General features: G+C 37.2%; 4 protein-coding genes across 5 annotated transcripts; all 4 read right to left on the minus strand.

The window, feature by feature from the left end:
• Positions 1–346: 346 nt before the first annotated feature.
• LOC103948001 (probable RNA 3'-terminal phosphate cyclase-like protein) lies at positions 347–3,205 on the minus strand. 2 transcript variants are annotated; one of them, XM_048582519.1, is made up of 6 exons: positions 2,909–3,205; positions 2,631–2,780; positions 1,956–2,134; positions 1,689–1,860; positions 1,324–1,508; positions 347–928 (listed from the first exon to the last, which is right to left on the minus strand). In XM_048582519.1, exons 1-6 carry the CDS (start codon positions 3,111–3,113, stop codon positions 719–721), a joined length of 1,101 nt encoding a protein of 366 aa, XP_048438476.1. In that variant the 5' UTR covers positions 3,114–3,205; the 3' UTR covers positions 347–718. The 2 variants fall into 2 exon arrangements, with proteins under 2 accessions (XP_048438476.1, XP_009357262.1); XM_009358987.3 differs by having other exon boundaries at positions 1,324–1,540; positions 1,689–1,864; positions 2,909–3,201.
• A 4,137-nt stretch (positions 3,206–7,342) lies between these two features.
• Positions 7,343–9,753, minus strand: LOC103948002 (phosphoribosylformylglycinamidine cyclo-ligase, chloroplastic/mitochondrial-like). Its single transcript, XM_009358989.3, has 7 exons — positions 9,251–9,753; positions 8,888–8,982; positions 8,691–8,792; positions 8,543–8,602; positions 8,242–8,414; positions 7,986–8,091; positions 7,343–7,816 (listed from the first exon to the last, which is right to left on the minus strand). The coding sequence occupies exons 1-7, from the start codon at positions 9,636–9,638 to the stop codon at positions 7,478–7,480; spliced, it is 1,263 nt and encodes a 420-aa protein (XP_009357264.1). The 5' UTR covers positions 9,639–9,753; the 3' UTR covers positions 7,343–7,477.
• A 2,086-nt stretch (positions 9,754–11,839) lies between these two features.
• On the minus strand, positions 11,840–17,846 carry LOC103948003 (exocyst complex component EXO84C). Its single transcript, XM_009358990.3, has 7 exons — positions 17,616–17,846; positions 16,495–16,589; positions 14,350–15,382; positions 13,206–13,730; positions 12,540–12,728; positions 12,321–12,457; positions 11,840–12,238 (listed from the first exon to the last, which is right to left on the minus strand). Exons 1-7 carry the CDS (start codon positions 17,709–17,711, stop codon positions 11,992–11,994), a joined length of 2,322 nt encoding a protein of 773 aa, XP_009357265.2. The 5' UTR covers positions 17,712–17,846; the 3' UTR covers positions 11,840–11,991.
• A 766-nt stretch (positions 17,847–18,612) lies between these two features.
• On the minus strand, positions 18,613–24,681 carry LOC103948006 (zinc finger protein ZPR1-like). The gene is made up of 16 exons (XM_009358991.3): positions 24,326–24,681; positions 24,180–24,224; positions 24,053–24,093; positions 23,867–23,948; positions 23,521–23,565; positions 23,014–23,070; positions 22,505–22,564; positions 22,293–22,420; positions 21,808–22,045; positions 21,659–21,725; positions 21,307–21,377; positions 21,138–21,227; positions 20,428–20,536; positions 20,134–20,225; positions 19,706–19,811; positions 18,613–18,923 (listed from the first exon to the last, which is right to left on the minus strand). Exons 1-16 carry the CDS (start codon positions 24,464–24,466, stop codon positions 18,796–18,798), a joined length of 1,500 nt encoding a protein of 499 aa, XP_009357266.1. The 5' UTR covers positions 24,467–24,681; the 3' UTR covers positions 18,613–18,795.
• Between the last annotated feature and the right edge of the window lie 226 nt (positions 24,682–24,907).

Consider the following 24,907-nt stretch of genomic DNA (forward strand, 5'->3'; position numbering starts at 1 on the left):
TGAACGGACACGATTCACAAATCCTCAGGATCCTGTTGGATTATTTTGTAGTTTTGTTTATTGTGCACTCTGATGTTTCTCTTGGACCAGATAAAGAGTTGGAAGGGGTTGCTCATTTGGTAGAATTTATTAGAGACGGACAGGATTCATATCTAGAAGTTCAATCTTTCAGCGAGTCGTGTGGCTAAAGATGAGGAGGTACTCCGATGTGCACCAACGTCCAACATCCGATATGCATTGTCGTGGATCCTCCTTGTACATTGTTTAATTGGACGCTAGAAAGTGAAGAAGCTGTCGCTGAAGCAACTGTTGCAATTCAAAGCTTTTAAAAAGAAAATGCATCGAATGACATGAAAATCAATTCAGTAATTTCGATTTCACAATTCCATCATGTTAATACAAGCAGACCAACAAGGCATTTGATTTTGGAGGCAACAACAGTCAATACGCTTCGCTCCGAAAGAGGCTGTTGTTCCAATTTGTATCATAATGAACTGCACGCATAGACATTGGTGTTCGAAAAGGAAAAACTCTTGTTTACAACATCCAAACCTGAGCACATGGTCAAAAATTGCCAAAACTTCTTCCGGCTACTCCATTAGATTGCATTCCTCCTCCACAGTGTGTATGCATGAAATGCCTCCCGAGTCCCAACTACTCTTTGCCACCCAAGAAACACTCACCAATACATTAGAAAGTCATATACCTCTTGTGACAATCACGAGATCCTTCTTGAAAGGTTCCTTAACCCAGAGCCAACACACCTAAGTATGACGGTCCCTGTAGATGGGTCGGGCTTAATGACAAATTTAACTCCGAGAAAGTCTTTGATGTTTCTGAGTGTTTCTATTCCGTGAGGGGAGAGCTTTCCAACACGAACCTTTGAAACATCTTGTGGACATAGTGCACAGAGAAGAAACAAAAAGCCCTACAAGCCAAAATGACAGCAAACTATGAGGAGATAGATAGAATTCATAAAGGGACAAAAACGGAACCTGTGACCAAATACTGTATCTATTTCTTATAAGAATGCCTTTTAGTAATTTTACCACTGTCATAGAACAAGCTGTTAACAAAATTGAAAAAAGGAGACAATAGTCATCATACTTGCATCATTCGATTTTTAGGACTACATTTAAATCAACATTAAATCGTATTTCGGGAATACTATATGAATCAAGATCACAAAATCCGTCTATAAACAAAACCCAAGTTTCCTTTTCTTGCTTTACAAAAAAAAGAATTCCATGTGAAATTGCATTCACAACCAACATGATAATGTGTCAAACTCAGCCAGTCAGGAAGTAAAATACATCCACGAACCTGATGTGTTGAATCTACCACTCCACCCTGCTCAATCTCCCCAAGCAGAACATTAGCAATTTGCACACCAACATCCTCTGGAGGCATAAGCTCTTTCTTCCCCTCATCTTCAAGCTCAGCTGTATCTTCCCCTCGAGAATAAGAAATTGCTGTATCAGCAGAGATACAGCAACCAGAAGTTGTTTCCGCAACCAGTGAAATTCCATAACCAGGTGAACTGCCACAAAATCATTATTGTCTATATGAGCCTAAGTGACCACTTTAAAATGACCAAACCTCAAAACAAAATAAAGAAAAATTCAAATTCTAAAATGTCTCTCTACAAAAAAAAATATAATGATATTTGGTAAAAATTGAGAACATACTGTCCAGCTTGTGGGCCACTTCTATGGTCTGTAAATATGTGAACATCTGGGAGTAAGAGATTAAAGATTCCACGAGCTGCATACACCATGGTATTTTCAAACTGTGTGGACACTCTTGTTGAGAATGTAACCCCTCTAATCCTCTTAACCATCCCTTCATCAGTCCAGTTGACTGCCTATAGAGCAAAACATAAAACAATAATGGATCCAAAACTGAAAAAAATGGTGAAAAACATATATAGTATCCCAAAAGTCTCAGAAACTCACAGTTAGACTTTGAACAATTGGAATTGACAAGAACACTTCGCCACCACCTTGAGGAGCAGATCCACGACTCTGTATTTTGAGGTCTAGCCCTTCTGAGGGAACTCCAAAGTGTTTTAACATGGGCAAAGTAGCAGACCGGAATGTATCAACAGATGGGTCCTCGGAATCATTTGTAATTCCTAACAGAAAAATATGAAACAATCATAAAGTGGAAGCACCTTCTTAAAGCTCAAATGGACACCCACGAAAGATTTAGCGTGCTCTATCCACCTTGATATGGGGAGAGCCCCTTTTCGGTTACTGATTGGGGTCAGGTCATTTGTTCATAAGTATTAAGGTAATTATTCGGAATATGAAACAGAATAGAGATATTTTAAAACTATCAGAAATTAGCTTTTCTTTCCCATGTTAATCTGTGAAACAATATTAAGACCGGTACCATAAACATCAAGGAATTGTCTTGAATACAATAGGCAACTTTCGCTACCGGGAGATTGTTGATAAAAGAAAATAACGATGTTACAGCATGAAAATGTTATAAATTCATCTTCCTTACTTGGATCAAAACCAGAACCATAAATTTGAGGCTTTTAATTCTATAAGAACACCAATAGAAAACAACAACTAAACGAAAATAAAAGTGCGGAGAAGATTCGCAACAACGAAAGCAGTTACCTTTAAGCGTAATGGTAAGCGGCTTTTTGGCAAAGAGACCAAGCACAATCAATGGCTCCAAGAAATACCCAACCGCCCGACTGAGCCCGCAATCATGCACCAAATTCCTCCCACCCATCACTATCCCCGGCTTGAACTTCAATTTTGTACCTGCTCACAAACCCAAAACACAATCTCTCAAAAACCCTAAACCCCGAAGCAAAATTGGAATTTCAATTTTTCGCTAAATTCGAAAAAAGGCGAGTGCTTTTGTGTTTGGAAACAGCTAGTGGGAGTACCAGTCTCGTTGATTTCGACGACGCAGTCATCGGAGACCTTCTCGAGCAGGCGGAGGAAGGAGACCTCGTGGGGGCGGAGGCCGGGCCATGTCTCCTCTGCGCGAATGTCCTCGATAAGAACCGGTGTGGACGCAACCGCCGCCAGTACGAGCCGTTGCCTTAGGTTTTGGCTTCCGGTTAACCTCTTGTAGCTTGCTTTCCCCATTTTCGCTTCTCTCTGGTCCGTCAGTTTCTCTGCGCTCGGTGGCGGGGACGGGGGTTTTGCAAATTGCTTTGCAGGGCAGCAATCAAATTTTTTATTTTTACCTTGGGTTTTATTACAAATGGTTTTTTTATCTTATGCTAAGTCATGATTTTAGTCGTCATTTAGTTTTACTGTTTAGTAATATTTCTCTTTACTTAATTTGGAGGTTTTCAATTATCGTAAAAAACGAATTTGAATCACATTATTACAAGTTCATTGTAAGACTTAACCCATTTTCTCATCGTAAATAATATCATTTGTTAAAACAAAATAAAAAATCATAATTTTGATCTTTTTATGTTTTAAACATTTCATTCTTCATCTATTAAATCACTCAACAATGTGGTCTTCAATTTCGTTAGACAACTTAATTAGTGTGCTAACGTAAGAGAAAATTTTCAGTATCTTCAAAATATTAATATACCACATGTCTTTAAATAAATGGAAGGATGCTTGAAAAATAAAATTTTCTTTTACTCATATGTAATGACATTTGGTATACACCACGTATTCCGGCACACCAAAATATTTATGAAGCCACAAAACCAATCACAAAAGGAGAATGCTAGGAAGCGATGATTGAATTATTACTTTTAGGGGTTGATTAACGTGTTTATTTCTTATTGGTGACACATCTTTGATTTACAAATTTAATCTACATAACATTACTACCATGTCGAAAAAAAAAAAACCATTGATATATGACTAATTAGTACAGATTTTATTGCTCTTTACCTAAATAACCTTTTATATTACATGCTTTGTGTATATTTGATTATATATATACATTAAATTGTGAAAATTTCCTTAAATAGTTTACCATGTACTTGTATCTGCATTGACCTTTATATTGGGAGGGACACTTAGCACTATCCTTATTGGGACTCCCTCTCTCTCTCCCGTGCGTCCCTTCCTCTCCTTTTACTAGGGTTACAAAATGGTTTACTTACAAGTAATTCACAACTACATCTTTTTAACAAGCACAAGACCAAACCTTTTCCCCTATGAAAAATGTTTAAACTGTTCAGATTTTTGGTACGTTTCAGGCCACTCATTCAGACTTCTCTTTCTCTTTCTACATCGATTTGATATTCTATCGTGTTCATACCTCTCATTTCCTTAAACTCGTGACTATAATTCTTTCTTGTGCAGGAAGAAAGCTAAATGCAAGCCTTCTTTTTTTTGGGGCTACGACCTTGTGTCTGGATATAGCTAGGTATTGAATTCTTCTTTTGAAAGTGGAAATCGTTCAACGATGACAAGCGACCAACTTTATACGCCCCGATTTCAACCCAACGACCAAGAAATAGTTACATATTTTCTGAACGAAAATATCTCTGGCGATCCTCTGCCGGTGAATGGGATCATTGAAGAATTATTTTATGACTACAGCCCTATGCAACTCTCCGGTGAATTATCTTGTTTTGGTTTCTTTTTTCAATTTACGTGTTATCTTTGATCTTTCTTCTTTTGCAGTTTCGATTCGCATTTAAAGTTTGTCATAGGAGTGTAGGAAGTAGGATGACATCAATGCCTTGAATATGATTTTTTTCTTTCTCGAACCCTAGGGATGTATGGATTAGCAGACCAAAAAGATTTGTATTTCTTCACCCATCGAAACTGTGTCCCAAAGCGTAAAGCCGGCAATGGGTATTGGAAATCAATTAGATCATATGAAGGGATCAAACAAGGGAAAGAGATAATTGGATACAAAAAACTGTTACGATTTTGCCGAAGGAGCAGTCGAAAAAGTTCAACAACTACTGACTGGTATATGATCGAGTACAAGAGTGGTGTAATGGCACCAAAAGCAACGGGGCTGTAAGCAACTTTTTTCTTCATTCCTTACTTATGTAGTACTTTAATATGGATTTGAATTTACGGTTATCTGGTTTTAATTCTTCTCCTCAATTGTATGCCTGGGTTTTATGTAGAGTGTATGAAAATATGACGAATGCTAAGAACGTATTTTATTCCCAAGATCAAGGCAACCGTGCTCTACATGTTACAGGAGACTTTCACCTATATGTAAGTTTCTCTAATAAGTACTTTGCACAAATATTTGCTTTAACACTAATGCAAAATTATTTGTTCTTATTAATGTGAGACAGAAACCTAGTTATATTCATTGGTTTTAGTTCTTTCTTGTCAAATCAGCTAGCATTCTTCCTATATGTTACAAACTTAAAAGTTCTAACATTCTGCAGAAATCTCAAAAAATGACATCAGATCTTCCCATTGAAATCGTCGCTGAGATTTTGAGCTGGTTGCCTGTAAAGTCTTTGATGAGGTTCAAGTGTGTGTGCAAGCAATGGTGTTTCTTTATAGATCAAGACAACAAGTTTAAAGCAAAGCATTACGACCATGCCAGTCCTCTGGAATTTTCTTACATATACGTGTGGGAAAATAACAGTAAAGCGGCCAACACGATTTTTGATGAAAATTTCATTTATTACTCAAATTTCGGTGGCTTGTTTGTTGAGAAGAATCGTACTAGGTCACAAGTTTTCCGGGTCAGAAATCCTGCAATGCACCAAGCACTTTACTTGCCTGAAACACATGAGGGTATCAGAGGAATAGACTTTGCTCTTAATTTATTCACCGGTGAGTGCAAAGTGGCATGCTTTTACATGAAAAATGTGACTTTTTTGGCACTGAAGTAGGTTTTGAAGTTATAACTATTGGAAAGGATGACCGATGGAGACCCTTGAAGCTCCCCAAGCAAAATGGCAAATTGGAGCAGGGAAAACGTGGGAAAAATGTGCTTCGAAGACGTACTCTTGGACCAGATAAGTTGAAGGGGGGGCTCATTTGGTAGAAGTTATTTGGGATGGACATCAATCGTACCTAGAAGTTCAATCTTTTGATGTATGGAGTGAATGTTTCACTGTTACTACTCTGTCCCCGGGAGTTTTCTCAGACTTAACAAAAGTTTTTTCTCTTCGTTGGAATCATTTTCTAGCTGTTGCTGATATAACAAATGAAACACTCAACGTCTTGGTTCTCAAAAACTTCAAGGAGCACAAGTGGAGTAAAAAAAAGATCGTCGTTCCCTTGAAGTTCTTAAAGGAAAAGCCACATTTGACGGGTCGAATTAGGCCTTGGGCAGGTGAACATCATTGTGAAGGCAAGTTGCACAATGGAGTGGAATATATAACTTTCTTTGAGCAAGATAATGGATACTTTTTTTATGATATAAACACGGAGGAAATAGAGGCGCTCGCTAAACAGCATTACGAGGGGAAATCAATTACAAATTACAAGAAGACAAGCCTGATAATAATGTTTAAGACTTAAGAATGAAGACGAGCAATTTCAATTTCCGTTGCATACATCATGTCTTTTATAGTGTACTACAGAGAAATTTGAACTTTTGGTTATCCTTATTTTACCAGATGCTGCACGGCATCTTATATGCGAATTTTATGATTAGACTTTTGTTGGATCCGTCTCTTCTAATCTATTTTTGTGGAGGTGTTGTTCAATATGTATGTGAAATATGAGCACTCTAGCTATCACCTAATGAGTGAGATTTGAATCTTTTTGAGTTCATTTTCTTTTCAAAAATCATAAATGTCTGGTTTCAAGCTTAATCCTTTGAAATCCAGAAAGTGTAGGCGGAAGAACTCATGACTAATTTGGTACATAATTTACTCTCAAAAGTCTTCCAAAGTTGACAAAACTCAATCAAATCTTTTAATAGTTGTACACACCTAGAGTGTTTAATCTGTTCAGAAGAAAATTTGAACAACGATGCAAGATGGTGTGCACAAGGCCTTGACCATTTAGCCTAACTCATATCCACATTAATCTTTATATTGGGATCCTGCTTCTTATCTTCTTGATTCTTTCTCTCCAACGCTTTCCTAAAGATCCAAATCCCTGGACCTTGAATAAGACTTCCCTTTTTACGGAATAAATTGATATTTTTTAATTTAGTCGATTTGATAGCGCGGTCACAAATTAAGAGGATATCTATGAAGTAAAAAATGGTGTGTGGATAGCACACCTTTTTTTTTTCGCTTTCTTGTTAATAGGGATGGGTATTTCTTCACCCGTCAAATGTGTACAAATTCTAAGGATTAACTTGCATTTTTACTAAAAATTGGTTCCAAAAATATTTTTTGTAAAACCGCTTTCAATTATTTAGCAGCACTTCCCAAATGAGCCCTATATCTTGAGGAAGTAAATGATTAAAGAGGAATGTAAATCTTACCAGTATTATCAAAGTACCTTCAACAAATAAATTATGCAGTAGTCTTTTGAGATCCCTCTTCAATTAATACAACCTCTAAAGACACAGTCACACAGTTGACGTTACTTAACTATATATAAGTCACTCCTTCAAGACCGCTTGCTACCTCACCAATGCGGTAAGCTTTATAGGCAGCTCCATTTCCATCCTCCCCGAGTATTCCGTGGGACGCCTCCTGACTCACAACAAGAACCATTCCAATGCCCATGTTAAAAGTTCGTCTCATCTCAGCATCTTTAACCCTTCCGGCTTCTTGGATCCATTTGAAAACAGGTGGGACTTCCCATGAATCTTTATAAATGACAGCTCCTAGGCCTTTCGGGAACACTCGGGGTATATTTTCTGTGAGACCACCCCCTGTGATATGAGCTACTCCTTTGACTCCTCCCTTCCTTATTAAGTCGAGCACCTGCACTGCATGTTTTTAGTGCAACGCAATAATAAAGAGCGCCTCAATGAAGGGAACACTTTCATTTTCAGCAGCTAGTTAATTAGTTAAACACAACAAGAGAATGAACACACGCACACACACATATATAACAAAATGCACAAGCAAGGTTTGATCGATGCCAACCTACCTGCTTAACGTATATCACAGTTGGGACCATCAAAGCTTCACCTAATGTGATAGCTTCTCCACCAGGTAGTTGGTCCTTGAGAGAAAGCCCACTATCAGCCAGAACTCTGTAAGATATATAGAAACATCAATAGTACGGTAGGAAGTTTTCCATGAGTAGTCAAGAGATATAAAATTTAATTTCATAAGTTGCAAGGAATTTGCATCTATTACATTATAAATCAGAAGTGACGTTTCTTTAAGCAGCTACAACTAACCTTCTCACAAGAGAGAAACCATTAGAATGAACCCCACTAGACGGTAGGCCAATGAGAACATCTCCAGCCACAATGTTTTTCCCATCAATGATAGATCCCTTTTTCACAACTCCAACAGCAGAGCCACCCAGGTCATACTCGCCATCCTTATAAAAACCTGGCATCTCGGCAGTCTGAAAACATACGAAAACATTATGAAACAACATTGTGTATGTAAAGAAAAAACTAACCATGCATAAGATAGAATATTCACATATCATAGGGCAGTGAGAGTTCAAAACAACTAATTAGTTTAGAATACCTCTCCGCCCGAAAGTTTACAGCCAGATTGTTTGCAACCATTACGAATACCTTTTATAACCTAAAAAGAACAAAAGAAAAACAAATAAGCTATGCTGTAGAGGTATCTGTCTATGCAATCCAAGAAGCTCAGGCATACTGAACTCTACCTTTGCAGCAATATCAACATCAAGGCGGCCTGTAGCAAAGTAATCTTGAAAAGATACTGGCTTGGCCCCAAGAGTAACAATATCATTGACATTCATAGCAACCTGAGAGTTGAATGAGTGAACAAACCTGGTAGGAAAAGCAATTATCTAAATTCAAGTAAAAATCATATTTTTGAAACAAATGCTAGAAATATTACCAAATCAATACCAATGGTTTCATGATTTCCAGTCTCAAATGCAAGCTTAAGTTTCGTTCCAACACCGTCTGTACCGTGAACAAGGCATACATCATCTGTTGATCACCATATAGTTAATTAAATTGATGAGCCTAAATAATGATATCAGACAACCATATATAAATATAGCACAACCACACAAAAAATATATAAACACAAATTAGTTAATTGTCACATATTATATCTGTAGTCCTACTTTGCAATTAACTGCACTTGACGACACAGGACATAACATTGACAACCATATATCAATCACATTTTTCCAACGGTGTCACATTTTCTTCATGTTGATATGATTTCTATATCATACATATGTAATCATACCGAGAATCTCATCTTGGACAATACCCCCAAATGACCCAATTTCAGGATCCTCCTGTTTAATTATATCAACAAGTGCCATCCCAGCATCTATATCTACACCAGCATCCTTGTACGTCCAACTGTCATCACCACGTCGGCTAGCACTAAAATCATTGGAGGACTCGTTGTTCTTCGACACTGACATTACGCGTCTGCTCTGTGAAATATTACCGGCCGAAGTCAGAGAGAGACCGGAGGAGAAGTTGTTGAAGGGAAGTCCGATTGGCAGTCTGCATAGTTGGGCTTCATTAGGGTTGGCTTTGGAGGAGGAGGGTCTTAGCGAAGATTTAACACAACGAGACAACTCTGTGTTTGCCTTGAAGGCGGTGGTCATGGCATTGGCAGCCATTGAAACCCTAAAACACGAGCAACGCAAGGTCTCTCACTGCTCACAATCACAAATCAGAAACCCTATGTAATGTGCAGCTGGCCCTACTGGTGGACAAGAGTTAGGGTTCAAGTCGAACACAGCTTGCATAAATTTGTGATAAACTTGGAAACTATGTATTGTCTGCGGGCATGACCATGGTTAGAACCGGTGTGCACGCCAGCGCAGCCAATATGTGTCCAAAGATAAAATATAATTTAGAAGCGATCCTAGGTGTTGCAATTTTACTGGGTTTAACGCTTTGGATGTGTTTGTGTCTTTACTGTAAGTTTTCCCAGTTACTAGATACCCTTAAAGGCTTAAACCCAAAACCCTATGCCCTAAAAATAAACGTTACTCACTCACGCGTTCTTCTTGCCTTCTACTTTGATTAGTTATATAACTCTTCCTTGTGAAGAATGCAAGGTTATTCCAATTTCCCTTTAGGGCTGAAGTTCATGAAACCCTAAACTTCTTTTGTAAAACCCTAAATTTAACCTTTTGACCTGGCGTGCAATCCTGTGAGTCTGTGACTTTACATTAGGGCTATAAATATACAATGAGGTAGAGACCTAGATGGAGTCTTAATACCTAACAAAATTACAACGGATAACAAGATACAAATATTTGGAATTTCAAATATGAAACAGCAACCCTTATCCGAGAGCAACAGCCATTATCCTCTCTTATCAACAATGCCTAATATATGCCCCTGTGCTAGGTGCTGGTGGCTTCGTCACGACGCTCTGGGAAGATTCATAGAGGTACTTTAGCTTCCCATTGTACCATCGTGTGATCAATGTTTGAAATATCCTAGATATGCTCAATATTTCCACGGAAATATCCAAAAATTCAGGGAACGATATGGAAAGGGGGGTGAAGTCTGAACTTCACTCCATATCCACAATATTTCCAGAAATCAGCCAATTTCCTCGATATTTTCGATATTTTCAAGAAATATCCAGTGTTTGTAGATGATTTGCAAAAAGTTTGCAGGAAATATCCATGAGCCTATGTATTCTTTATTTTTTTTTAATTTATTTCTTTATGGTATTAGTTTACTTCAATAAGACTTATGCTGCTTTCATGACGAAAATTTCAATTAAGTTATGTATAATTTATTGACAAAAATTTCAATTAAGTTATGTATAATTTATTTTTTCTAGTGAAATGCTTTATTTTATTACTTGTCATTATAAGGAGTTTTTCTTCTCAGAATCATTAATTATTGATTCATACGTGTGTTGTGGCTTCATATGACATTCCTAAAAAATAATTTAAAATTTCCATGTTTTTGAGCAAATTTCCATCATTTCCATCGAAGGCAATTGATATCGATATCGATATATGATACATCCATTGATATTTCTACAAATTTGCCTATCGATATTTCCACCGATATAGATATTTTAAACACTACGTGCGATTCACCAGCGTTAGGAATCAAACTCAGGATATGTCGTGTGAAGAACAACCTTGAAATTCGTTCCCAACCATTGGACCACCCCGTGGTAGTTGATAGTTTATTCTTCTGTTAAGTGTTGTGTCTGATCATATTATTTATATATATTTGGGACGTGAAGTTTGGCAAGTGGTGTAGGTGGATGCAAAGCTGCGTCCTTTCACCAAACAACACAATGGGTTCTAAATAAACCCAAACAAATTCTACCGTACAGGAGAGGAGAGGCTTTGCCAGTTAATATAGAACCCAAATAAAAGGATTACGGCGACAAGCACGAAGATTAGAATTTGATTTGAACATTGTAATCTTTAAACCAGAAGTTAAACTGCATCTTTTATGTGCTAAAGCTCAGAATTGCTTTATAAGACAAATAACATATCTTATGGATTAGGATTCCTGTTCCTTTTGGTTATACTGCTAACATCAGAACGTCTTGAGCTAATGTAGGATCTGCTTCTGCTCAAGAACCTACCTGGCTTAGCTCAAAATCTCGTGCGTTCCCGGACTGGAGAAGATCATTTTTGGAAGAGCGATGACTCACTACTGAGCAGCTCTAGCCGGGGCGAAGGCAAACGAACGTAATCTAGCGTACCATGAGTTGCATTGTTAAGGAGCTCTAGTTGTAATGCCTAAGAAGATTGGCTCCGGTTATGCCGGTGATACTAAAGCTACGGATTAGGCCCCTGGGGAAGAATTCAAACAGCCTTTACTCTTAGCGACATGCTTGTGAGTCTGTGACCTGCTTTTCATATAACAATACTACAATGTACACTAATTTTAATAATTTCATAAAGCTAAAAGAACATTGTCAACATACTTACTACAAAACAACCTCCCTTTTATTGTTTCCTTCAGATGGGCGGGAAAAAGTTTTCAACCCTCTGAATCGTCGAAATGCTTTGGACTGTCAAGTTCACCCATAGTTGCAGAGGCAAAGGACTCTGAAGAATCTATACTTGAAAGGGAAGAGACAGAATCATTTGAATCCAATACAATGTCATCATGAAGAGCGATGTTATCTTCATCAATCTCGGATGTCTCTGACCCCTCTGCTCCCAAAAGTAGTTTGTTTATCGCCGACTTTGCAGTTTCAACAAACCACTCATCCTCGGAGAGTGCACTATTAAACCAGAAGAATTTTAGTTGTGGATTGTGTTGGATAAAAAAGGAAAAATACGCCCACCCACATGTACACAACTTACCTTTGTACTTCTATGCCTCTAGCAGAAAAAGCCCTGATAGCACGAGCAATTATAGCTGATGCAATCTGGTGCACATGCCTTGATGGGTAACCCGCAAAACGTGCAATTTCAACAGTGAAGTGCATATCAAGAATTAACTGCACCAACAAAGTTGATTAACCGCTAACTGTGAAGTTAAATTGTGAATATAGACAGTATGGAATGGAAGGATATAAGTACCTGCTGCAACCCAAGTGGCTGAAGAGGACCTGTATCATCCTCAAACACAGCCCAAAACTCTTGTTCATCGGACAACCACATTACAACTGTCTCAGTTATCCTAGCAAGCAAAATTTTCTGAATTCTCTCTTTTCCAAGTAACACATCTCCAGCCACGGTTGCTAATTGCTGCAGCTTTGCAAATAATGCCTGCAACGATAGGACAATCTCATTACTTGTACCACAAAATATCCAGCAACATGATGTGCATATGCTGTGGAGAAAGTCATGTCTAAATGCACGGCCATGACCATTTTGGACAGCACATACCACATTGAGGAAAATAAACTCAACTTTCTAGCAAGTTCCTCAAACCTTTTTCTAAACTGTGTAAAGACGGTCAAATGAACAACAGGGTGCGTCCAGACAGCCAAACAACCCAGATTAAACATACTACGACAAAGCAATATTTGGAAATATAAAAACAAGCAATTTAGAGTGAAGGGTTTAAAATACTCAGAATACCATAGGGCAATAAGTTCCATAAACCAAACGTACAGGCATCAAGCAATCACGCAGATAGCAATCATAAGTTTTGAAAAAGATTTAGACATAAAATTTAAAATAAATAATATGATAACATAAAAAACCATGTACATGGAGAGCATATAGAGGAAGAAACAAGACCTGAAATGGAAGCGAAGGCAAAGGGGCTGAGTCCCAATACAAATCATCACCATTCCCATTTAAATATATTTGGGCATCCAGTCGTGTCTGTCCTTCTCTTGAATAAATGAAGCTCAAGACATACTGCCGACAGAAATGGTCTCTTAGCTTGTCAAATGAATGCTGAAGACGACGCCTCCAATCCTTTATCTCTGTAGAAGTACTTGGAATAGGTGTGACATTTTCAGCAAGTCCACTTTTTGGTTCCCCACTTTCAGTCTTCTGCTTCCAGAGGGTCATTACAGCATTCGGCAGTAGTTCATCCAAGATGGTAAATGCAACTCCCAAAAGGGTAAGCTGTTCTGAATCTGTTTCAGCTCTAAAAGATACAAACTCCTTCAGCTCAGTAAGACTGTCATCATCAGATGGACCTGGTAGGGCTTTAATTAAAGCATCCATGTATTTATCAAAAAGTTGTCCGATCCTACTCAGTATGTTTCCACCAAAATGCAAAATGGTCAAGGGGGTCAACTGTTCCAATATATCCTGTGAAATTTTTACCAATATAGCATTATGAACTGATAGTTGAGTCATTACTTGCAAATTAGTAACATCGATGAACTTGGCATTACTAATTTACTAGTGAACAATACGTATTCAAAATTTCAAATGCATATGCACAGACAGACATAGAAAAGTATTCTGCAGAAACTAATTGCTTACTTATCAGGTGTGCCCATATCACATGCAAGCACACACAGAAAAGTAGAAGGCACCTGCATACTTAATTACATTGGAAGTGTGTGTATAATTGTATAATTGTATTTAACTCAATATTTATCAGACATCCAAACCTCCTCAAGTCCAGCTGAGTGTAAGGGAAACCTTTCCCAAGAAAATAATGAAGACATAATTTGGAGAATTTTAAAATTTTTGTTCTCAGAGTAGTTAGAATAAAGGCTTGTTAAATCGACTTAATATAAATTCAAGCATTCTATTGCATTCTGAGAATAGGTCTGAAATCTTGCTATCATCCTAATTTCTCAAGTTCAATCCTCAACAAAAAACCTAACAAGACCAGCATAAGTTAATATAATGCTTGTATCAGTACAAAGACATGAAAATAAAAATTATTTGTAGAAAGATTAGAATAGTCCTAACTTACTTCAACAATGCACATAAATCTTATCCCACTATCAGCAATCAAACTATGTGATGATGTTGTGAATGCAGACAGAGGAGGTGCAAAGCGAGGTGAAAATGGCATGCACTCATCAGCTTCTACCAAGTCAAGGACAACTTTTCTTGCCCGTCTAAATTTCAACTCTAAAACTTCTTCAATAAAAGGCCGCAACAACACCAGAATCAATTTTGATAGTTTCAGCCCTTGTCGTTCCAGCATCAAAGAGTAGTTGAGACTAGCCTGAACACAAATGCTAGCTGCACGTAAAGCAGACACTGTGTCAGAAGATGGTGCATTCTCTTTCACCAACCGTACAAAGTATTCGATTTCCCACTCTGCCCATTGGACTACTCTATTGGTATAAACACGATCATCACCAAATATTAAACCAGACTTCGTCGTTGCCAGTGAGATTGTAGAAAATACAAGCTTAGACAATGTTGCTGGATATGTCTTTGGACAGATAGAAGAAGAAGGAAATAGAGCTTCGGTGCTCTTCTCAATATGGGACCCATAAAATTTGAGCAGTAACTGGTGTGCCAAAGGACCTTTTCCAAGCTTTATTAGCCCACTTAAGGCCTTCTTCAACTCAACAAAACTAATAAAAGGCTGTCCAGTAATCTCAACCAGCTGATCCTCGAGCAGTGCTTTTCTTTTCAAGAAATCGGATCTGTATGAGGATCCATCAGTTGTTGAAGTATCTCCCGAGCTTTTCAGCTCTGGAGAGTTTCTCTCTTCAGCATCTAGAGCCTCTAATGCTTCTTCTACTTTATGTTCAGCTAAGAGAACATCAATTTTCTCCAAAAAAATCTTGTGATCATCTGTTTCAATTGGCAATGGATCTTGAAGTTCACAAATATCACGGTTTGGCTCGACTTCACTTGTAGACCGATTCCACTGTTCCAATTGATGGCATACACCAGTCATCAAATCCTGCACAAGAATCCCTTGAGCTGAAATATGCTTTCGGAGCTCAACCAACTCGTGCTCCATTTCTACAGCCTCCTCAGATATCCTGCAATTAGCAGTAACATTAGACCATACATGCATGGATAAGCAGGATTAATGAACTTATTGAAATTAACTGAAATTCAAAACAGTTTACACCTATTCAGAAAGCAAAACAGCTTTGGGCCATTTTGGGACCATGTTTCAGGGTTCGGGATGGCAAAAACCCAAATAGACCTCAAAAGATGTTTTTCTTGATATAGAGGATTTCAAGATAATCAATGAACCATAGGAGAGATATCAAAGATGCATAGTTTTGAGAAATAAAAACATAGGTTAATAAGAATCGTTCATGCCCTTCTGGGGTTTCAAACAGTGTTTCTCCAGAAAATTGAGGTGGGACACTTGACCAGTCCTGTAAAACCCTTCAGGGCTATGTTGGCGAAGCTCCCACACATGGCATGCAATTATCAAAAAGGAAAAAGGTAGGGATGCATGTTAACTTCTGTTCATTCAATAAACCGTTACCACGCACATACAGAGACATTGACACAAATTTCCTGTTACATTAAATTATGCTAGCATCTTCCTGCCCAAGAATCATGCCTATGAAACATTTTGCTCGAAATGGTATGATGGTCGCAGCAATGATCAAAACACAATTTTTATCATTATGAGGTGAAATATTTCAATGTTATATGTGCAAAAGTTTTCTAAGCTTCGAGTTATAAATCTAAAAAGCAGTTGAGCTTTCACATCTCCTTCATGACCACCAGTACTTCAAGTTGTCAAACTTGTTGGCCTAGTAACATAATCAAACTAAGTAGTTTCGCTTCCCAAAAAGTTTTTCTTACATGCAGTTAATATGTTTCTATTACTGCTTTAGTCTTTATGAAATTCTCATCAAGGGATCACTAATCGATGTTCTTGTCGTGCATAATACAAAGAAATTTTCATGCGGCAGACTCTGTTCCTTAATCTTTTTCCTGTATTCTCTTCCCCTGTGCCCAAAAGTTCAAATAGTAGATCATAAGCATGAACCATTTCAAACTTGCGAACTTCTTGCATGAACAAATTTGAATAGTTTTTATCTTTTCAGGTAGGAAACTAATCATATATACACTTATTATTGCTTTATTGTTTAACAAACACACAAATGATTCGGTATTATTGACTTACCTCAAAAAAGCCAAATACTTTGTTCTCATATTCCCACATAAGTTCTCCACTGCATCCTTTAAATCTAACAGCTCGCAGCATAGCTTTCTAATTCCCTGCATAATCAACATATATGTATTAAGTTATAGGAATGTCGTTATCGTCCTTCACAGATATATGTATGGTTCAAAGTGATAGAAACCATAACAATTGCTTTCTGAAACAATACAAAAGAAGCGTCGTCAATAAAGTCTATAAGAATCTCAACAGTAATACAATTCTTGCAGCTGCCAATCTGAGACAGAAACTACTGTCCCAATGGCGGCGAAGTCCATAGTTTTTTTACCCCAAACAAGCTTACAATAAACATATGGATTACTACATGTTCCCAAGAAGTGCATACATTAATCATTTTTATATCAATATATGATTCGCTTCTAATGAGCATTGTGACCCTCGCATCATATGTCTCCATTAAAAGGTAGATCTACCACACATATGGACAATGTCAACATACTATTACATTTTTCCAAGAGAGTATAATTCTAAACAGATTGCAATGAGCCATTCCTATTGCCAGATATTAATACTATTGTAACCAAACTCTTAACTGTTAACCACCTTAACTAAAAACCCTTAAGGGCTCGTAAACTTAAGGCCTACGAGAATGCATTCGGAAAGCAAACACAAGTACAAATGCACCAACCTACAACATAAAACCCATTACAGTAATCTTTTCAGTAAACGTAATCATTTTTCTATGCAACTGATAAAAATTAGAAGAAAGATGAGCCCTTTTGGTGTTGGATTGCAAAAGGGAACAATCCAATCACTAAGTACAAATCGATCAATAACGCGAAATCGTCACAGTGCCATGAAATTGCTGGCCAATCACCTTTTTTTTTTTTGCAAATTCGGTCTTTTACAGCATTATATAGACCTTAACCCAGATGGGAAATAAAACAACTGTTCACTCAAATTGTACATAAGAAAGTGAAAATCCAGATCAAAAAAATACAAATTCAGGTAATAATGTATGAAAAATCATAATTACACTCAAAAGTATTGATTAATTTGGAATGGGCAATTCTCAATGGTCGAATAAACGGGCAAATGCAGGAGGAAGAAGAAGAAGAAGAAACCTTTTCAGAGCGGGATTGGTAAAGAGAGTCGACTTTGGACTGGGGAGTGATGCTCTCGATCGATGGAAAGTCGTCGTCTTCTTCGCTGCTCTCCATTTTCGACTGATCTCTGCGTTTGCCTTTGCTCTCTCTGCCGGCTTCACCCTCAGTTTACTGAAGTAGATGTTAGAGACAGCTTGTCCGAGAGAGAGAGAGAGAGAGAGAGAGAGAGAGAGAGAGAGAGCGGGAGAGAGAGAGAGACGGCAAAAGGTCGAAAAGACAGGTAGTAAAGGAATAGTAAATCGTAAATTTATTTTTTCTTTTATTTTTTATGTTGCACAAAAAATGCTATTTTTCATATCAATGTCAAATTATTTTAAGGGCAAATTACATTAAACACCTCAATTATTAGTTGAACGCTTAGCATTTTTAAAATTATAATATCATATCTTATCTTACAAATTTATTACAATGTTAAATTTTCGTCAGTTTGTCGATTAATTTCTCTATTAAATAATGATGACGTAGCTTGAGATCACTTCTCAACCCAACTGAATAAAAATATTAATTAAATATTAAAAAATAATAACAAATTTTTTTTAATTTTTTGTCCATGTGGCTCAAACATGATATCCATATCAGCAAAGTGTAGGGTCTGCATCTATCACATCGGTATTTAATAGAAAAATTAACAGAGATATTGTATTACAATGAATTCTTAAGTTAACATATGACATTACAGTATTTAAAAAACAAGGTATGAAATTGTTATGCGACACAAAATTAAAGTCGTAAAATGTAATTTACCCTTTTTCTAACTTACTATGCAAAAACATAGTATTAATCGGTAATTTTCAAAATGTCGTATAGATCCATACACGTTGTCATTTAAATTAAAATTTTAAGCAATCATTTTTCATGTTAACTTTCTAAAATCATTAATTTACCACATGCCCTTGACTCCGTTAGATTTCCATCCACTTTAGCTCGGAAAGCTCCACCGCTTGAAAGACGTTTATAAGAAAAGAGGCATTCCATATAAAAACATTGTACAACAGCGTAACATCAAGCATCCAGAAGCAGCATCAGCTCATACATACATAGTAATTAAAACGCTATAACATTAACGTTACACGCGCTCGAATTAGTACATAGCATTCCTTTCCCTTCCGAAAAATGGGAAGGGATGAAGGTGATAGAATTACACCCCGGACTTCTGCTCTGTCACTGCGGTATCCTTCAAATCGTAAGCAGCATCCGCGGAAGAGGTGTCAATGTCATTCAGACCCAATTCTTCGTTTTGCTCCCATGACCTCTCGTATTCCTCAACTGTATTCGGCCAGCACCGAAGAAAATAACGTCAAGCATAAGAAAGCAATAACTAGCGTCGTCGTAATCAGGTAAAGGAATGAACAAGCAGTATAATATAAGGAACTCGTTAACGAAAATTAAAATCAAATGCTTAGGAAAAAAACTGGTAAAGATAAGAGGTCTGCTTGTCACACAAGCATTTACCAGAGATATATGACTTGACAAAGCATTATCGCACTTGAAGATTATAATAGAGAGTAATAAAATTCTGTGAAGTCCAAGATAATACTTTCTTCCATACAAATTTCCGTTAAAGTTTCAATTCCATCAGATTTTATCATTATTGCACTCGTAGGTTATCTGCAAGAACTGTAAAATCAGCCAGAAACGGATAACCAATTTCATTGGTGGTGGACGAGGGAGCTAAAACTGCTTAACTGCATACCAGGTAAGGTTTGTGGGACACCACACAATCTGAGATGCATACGGCGACACAGAACTGATGTAGTTCTAAGAAAGTATCTTGTTTGCAAAGAATATGTAGTGACAATGTAGAAAATCAACTCAATTACATAGACGTTGCGGAATCTAGATGAACAGACAAAAATATCCTCTCTTAACCCAACTAAGAAAAAAAAAGATCGCTTATTGGTAAAACCCAATTTCCCTCAAACAGTGTCTTGATGGTCAGCAATCATCCTCTACTAATGTAATGTTAACTATGGCATTTTCTCTCAGGCAAAAATACGAGGAACCATGAATTTTTAAAGTACACTTGAGATGAAAGAAAGAAGTCTTACACATCAACTGATGGTCATCTTTTATATCGTCAGTTGCCGGAGCAATAAAAGAATTAGCCAATGCATCATCAAGAATTAAAGTCCAAGGCGCTTCTAAACAAAGAAGCTGCAGCAAAGGGAGAGATGTTAAGGGAAAAAATGATAATTGTCTGTGGAAAAAGTAAAAGCCACCATAATTATACATAAAAAGACAACCAAAATAAAAGATAGAATAAAGCAAACTAATTTTCCGCAGCCGTTATGTAAAGAAAAAAAAACAACCATATTTAGAAATTTTTGCAATCTTTACAATGTTCGAAATAAATTTCTTGCACATATATTTTTTTTTCCATCTATGTTACATGCACAAAGGAAAAAGAATATTACAGAAACTAAAAGCTCAGACCGCATATTTCTTTTCTATATTGCAGTTAGAGGCCATCTAGTACCTTTTTCAGGCTTGTATGAAACTTTAGCCACTTGCTTCTCTTATTCTCGTCAAGACTGTCCCCAAAACTAAATCCATGCACTCTTTCAAGACCTGCAAAACCAATGATAAAGGCACTCTCTCAAAACCATAACACAGGTGAGCCATATCAGTTCCGGGTAATTAGAAGAAATAGTGAAATACCAATGTTAAATTCCACTCTCTGAGAGGTAGGTACTCAAAAGGAATTAAACAAATCATATACTAGAAATCACAGCATGTCATAGACGGCAGAGGAGGAAATATCAGCACTTACTTTCACTAATTTTCATTATCAAGCCTTCAATAGTTGTAACAACCCCTCCCAGAGTGCCACTAGCCAGCTCCAACTCAATTTCTGGAATTATCACGCTCGCTGTATCGGACTGATCCAGCATGATAGTTTGTTAGACTACGGTTGGAACTTTATAATAAAAATAAAGGTAAGATCTCATGGACGCGGAATCAACACACATCTATTCCCATCCAAGTTGTCATCCTTCACATTCAGGATGCTTGTTTGTATACAACTATATGAACAGGCAAAACAGAACAAACAAACAAAAATCTTTTCCTTCCCAAAAAGAAATATACACTTTTTGTCACATTCTTATGGTATATATCTGTACATCACTTAGCACTACAAGCAACAGCAAAACAAAACTACAGAATTGATAAACCAATAAACCAGTCCATACTCCCCATCCTTTTCACAATTTTCTGTCTGATGGAAATCTAAAGTTCCATATTCTTGTGCATTTGTGCAGAAATTGCAGCAAAATTTTTTCTCTAATATTAAGCCAACAACCACTCTAATCAGAACCATTAGAACAAGTCAACTTTAGGAAAGCAATGTCAAGTGCTACATGTTACTGGTATGAGGGAAAATGGAAGTAGTATATCAACAGATAATAAGATAAAGACAAGAAATGATTGTAATAACATCATCAGATAAAGACAAGATATGATAAAAACAGGGTTATAGACCTTTATTACATCACGACTAAGATCCTTAACATTCTTCACACGAAGAATAATTTTCTTCCCTTTCTCAGGAACTCGTCCACCAGGCTTCAACTGCACAACAGAGCATAATTTAACAACAAAGCATGGAAGAGAAAAAACAAATCGACAAAATAAGAAGATTAGTATAAACCTCAGAATTGCGGTAACCACAGGCGTCACAAGTGGATGCCATGACAATTACTTCTTGAAAATATGGAATGTCTGTAAATGGTTAAGAAGAAAAAGATATTGCAAAAAGAAGTTCTAGAGGTAAAAGGGACTTCTAGTTGCACGTCCTAAGCTTCTTTAACAACCAACTGGATTGTATTGATTTGGATGTATTCTTTTCTAGTTATTGTTGGATCTACAGATAGGCCACTGAGTTATATTTAAAGCAGAAGGTTCATTTTCACAAGACTAAAAACAGTTCCAGATCAGCTGTAAAAGAGAGCCAACTTATTGACTTAAATATCTGAAGACTGATAACAGACGCAAAGGGATACTGGTGACAAACATTCGAGTTTCACACCTAGCAGTACAAACTCCGCATGTTGATGGGAAAGTCATCACCTGTCAAACAGTAGAAATATTCACTAAATATTTCAAAATCTATAAATGTGGATAATGCATAGAACAATTAATAAATGTGTACCTCCTCTGGAGCTGTGTATCGAAACAAAGATTCAGCAATTTCAGCACTATTACTCTGAGCAATGGCCCGATGACCAGCTGCTGCTCCAATTGAGCCATGTGGGACTCTTTGTACTTGGTCGGAAGTGCTAACTGCTTCTGTCGATGCTGCATCAACAACATACCCTAATGCTGTTTGTTGCTCTGGAGTTCGCTCATAGAACTTTATACTCAATGATGGATCAGGGGATGGAGCAAACCTGCACACATAATATTTTATACCCTCTGTCAGTGAAAAGTCCAAACAAAAAGCAAATTAAGTTTCAAATTATAGCGACAAGAAATGAAGACAAATTCAAAGTCCAACACAAATGTAAGTCACTTATGAGACATTAGCTGCATTCCTTTTAAAAGTGACTCCAACTTAAACCATATATTGATAGAACGAATCCCTAGGACCAAAACTATAACAAAATGGTTCTCCTTTCAAAATTGTGAATCTCTTACAGGTTCTCAACAAAGCTGTTTCCAGCTGGATCATCAAGGATGAAGGTGAAGGACATGTCTGCTGTAGCACAGGCTCTCAACTTTAACAAAAACTGGTCTAGTGCTTCAGCAGTCTGAGGATCCACTTTCTAAAAACCCAAAGGACAGTAAGTAAATATTGAAAGAAACTACATTCTCTCACAAAACAATAAATGTAAAACTTCTGCATGAACCTTGCGTTCTTCTTGCAGTGCTTGCAATTCATCTGCTGCTCGCAACAATATCCCCTCCACCTGAATTATCAGACAAATATAAGATGTTTGAAAAGGGAAAGGGTGGGGTGGGGGTGGAAGGTAGGTACTTCTTAAAAAATATAAGGAAAAAAATTGAACTGAAGACGCAAAATATATAAAAAAATTATACACCAAAGACCAAACTACACAATTAAAAAGACGATAGAGGGTCCAACGCTAAGGTACATGCATATACATTTAATACGCCTAGCCATCTCCAATGTTAATCTTCTTGGAGAACCAACCACTTAAGCCTACCCATCCAGAAATATACTAAATAAAAGGTATACAAAAGTGTTACTGATCTGCAGATTCTGCACTGATATCATGATCACTACACAGGGTCATACATGTCATCCAACTACAAAATTACCAAGGTGAAAGGAATTAATTCACCAAGCAGCAATTTATCCAACTCTACTAGAGAAGAGGGGGAAGTAAAACAATACCGTTGACAGAGTTCCACGTTGAGACTCCGGAGGGATCTCAAAATCCAATTCAGGAATCTGCGTACACAAGATGAAAGAGAATGCACAACTCAACACATTTTTGTTACCTTATACAAACAGATAATTAAGACAATGCCACAAGGAATGAGAACAGACAAAATTAATTTTAGTGTGACTAACCTAGCATTTTATTATTGCTATTCTTACATATCCAACCAATATTTCCTTGCTCTTCTTGATCATCTTTTAAGGGGATTACAAAAATATGAATACGAAAAATCTAATCTTTTCTATGAGTGTCAATTAGCACCAATAGGGATATATTATAGTGTATTGAAAACTCTAGAGCGATGGGCCACTACTGGGATCCAGCCCCGATCTCCACAGCCGGAATGTGGAAATCTTACTACTAAACTGACTAACTAAACTAGATTAAATAAAAGATACCACTACAAACTGTGTCAGCATTCATCCAATTAAAGATTTAGAATGAACACGTTAAGGTACCTTAATGGTAGCAGACTCAGACTTCACCACCTGTCGATTAAGCATCTGCACAAAAATAGTTCATCAATTCGGCAATCCTGAAGGAGGGATGTCCAATATAAAAAAGATCATGCGTTGCATTGTGTAAAGATAAGGGCTTTGTGACTATAACATATCAGTGCCTCCAATACGATAAGTACTTCTTGTCAATTTAACTAAATACGGCAAATTTGCGACATAAACAAGAGATAAAATGATCCACATAATGCAAATTATAAAAATTTAGCTAAATACAGCAAATTTGCGACATAAACAAAAGATAAAATGATCCACATAATGCAAATTATAAAAATTTGATTAGTCTAACCTTGGGATCGCCAGAAGGCACCTCCAACCGGTAGCAGCAACCCTTGGGTTGGATTTCACCAGCAAACTGAACCTCATTATTTCTGTGTTCGACACAAAACATACAAAATTGAAAATCAAAATCGAAAATTTCACTAAACCAATAAAAAAAACTGAACAATTACAATCACATAGTTTTAAGTTCTACCTCTCATTGCAATGCGGGCACTCGAAAGCCGAAAGCAAAATCTGCAAACCAACAAACACTTTCAGGTACAAAACAACAACAGCAACAAGAAGAAATTGGCCAACTTTGTAAGCAATTAGAGGCATACCTTTCTGAAGTGTGGAATCAGAGTCAGCAGAAAACTGGTAGTCCCCTGAGATTAACAATAAAATTAACAAATTTGAAGATAAAAAGTAACACAGAGAAGCCCTAAGAAGAAATTGAGAGAGAGAGAGATAAAGACAGAGATAGTACGTTTTCGCCGCAGCGCATGCAGAGGCTTTCGACTCGGTAGAGAGGGGCGTCGGAATCGTCGGCGGAGACGGCTTCGACCACCGAGCGGACATCCACGATTTGATTCTGGTCTCCGGTATTGCCATTGCCATTGCCTTCCATGTTTCTTGTCTTCTCTTTGTATTGTATCTTTCTCTGCGATTGAAAAGAATGTGCGGGAGTTTTTGAGATGTTTCGTTGGCAGCAGAAGCAGAAAGCAGTGTCCTTCCGACCTACGCACTAAATACAACCGTTAAGAAAGTGCGAGAACCTTCACAAGCATTCTAAACAAAGCTCCGGCTCAATAACTCAACCGGATCGAACCGGCACCTGGTTTTCTTTTGATATTTTTGCGCCTTTGTTGAACGCATTGCACACTTACATCATCTCTAATGCAGTGGTTAAAAGTTTATATGCAAAATAATTGGCCTGATTTGTAAAAATAAAATCATCTCAAATTGACGGTTGAATATAATTCTATAAAACTTATCAGGTTATTATATAGCTAAACTTGCTTGGTCAAATATAACGCTCTCTTAACCAATCTTTAGCTCTCAACTTTTT

Source organism: the organism of the source record quoted next, unplaced genomic scaffold (genome assembly GCF_019419815.1).
Source record: "Pyrus x bretschneideri cultivar Hongxiangsu unplaced genomic scaffold, Pyrus_bretschneideri_v1 Contig19, whole genome shotgun sequence".
Lineage (NCBI taxonomy): Eukaryota > Viridiplantae > Streptophyta > Magnoliopsida > Rosales > Rosaceae > Pyrus > Pyrus x bretschneideri.

What these genes read in the sequence shown, in the direction of transcription:
- LOC103948006 (XM_009358991.3), bottom strand. Translation starts at nt 24,466, where the DNA reads ATGGAAGGCAATGGCAATGGCAATACCGGAGACCAGAATCAAATCGTG. An exon ending in GCATGCGCTGCGGCGAAAAC is followed by an intron (nt 24,225 to 24,325) that starts GTACTATCTCTG and finishes TGTTAATCTCAG; the next exon opens with GGGACTACCAGTTTTCTGCT. An exon ending in CTGAGTCTGCTACCATTAAG is followed by an intron (nt 23,071 to 23,520) that starts GTACCTTAACGT and finishes TTGTGTACGCAG; the next exon opens with ATTCCTGAATTGGATTTTGA.
- LOC103948003 (XM_009358990.3), bottom strand. Translation starts at nt 17,711, where the DNA reads ATGGAGAGCAGCGAAGAAGACGACGACTTTCCATCGATCGAGAGCATC. An exon ending in AAGTATTTGGCTTTTTTGAG is followed by an intron (nt 15,383 to 16,494) that starts GTAAGTCAATAA and finishes TGCTAATTGCAG; the next exon opens with GATATCTGAGGAGGCTGTAG. An exon ending in TGCCTTCGCTTCCATTTCAG is followed by an intron (nt 12,729 to 13,205) that starts GTCTTGTTTCTT and finishes CTATCGTTGCAG; the next exon opens with GCATTATTTGCAAAGCTGCA.
- LOC103948002 (XM_009358989.3), bottom strand. Translation starts at nt 9,638, where the DNA reads ATGGCTGCCAATGCCATGACCACCGCCTTCAAGGCAAACACAGAGTTG. An exon ending in TGTCCAAGATGAGATTCTCG is followed by an intron (nt 8,983 to 9,250) that starts GTATGATTACAT and finishes GGTGATCAACAG; the next exon opens with ATGATGTATGCCTTGTTCAC. An exon ending in ATGTTGATATTGCTGCAAAG is followed by an intron (nt 8,603 to 8,690) that starts GTAGAGTTCAGT and finishes TGTTCTTTTTAG; the next exon opens with GTTATAAAAGGTATTCGTAA.
- LOC103948001 (XM_009358987.3), bottom strand. Translation starts at nt 3,113, where the DNA reads ATGGGGAAAGCAAGCTACAAGAGGTTAACCGGAAGCCAAAACCTAAGG. An exon ending in GCTTACCATTACGCTTAAAG is followed by an intron (nt 2,135 to 2,630) that starts GTAACTGCTTTC and finishes TTTTTCTGTTAG; the next exon opens with GAATTACAAATGATTCCGAG. An exon ending in CAATTGTTCAAAGTCTAACT is followed by an intron (nt 1,865 to 1,955) that starts GTGAGTTTCTGA and finishes TTTGCTCTATAG; the next exon opens with GCAGTCAACTGGACTGATGA.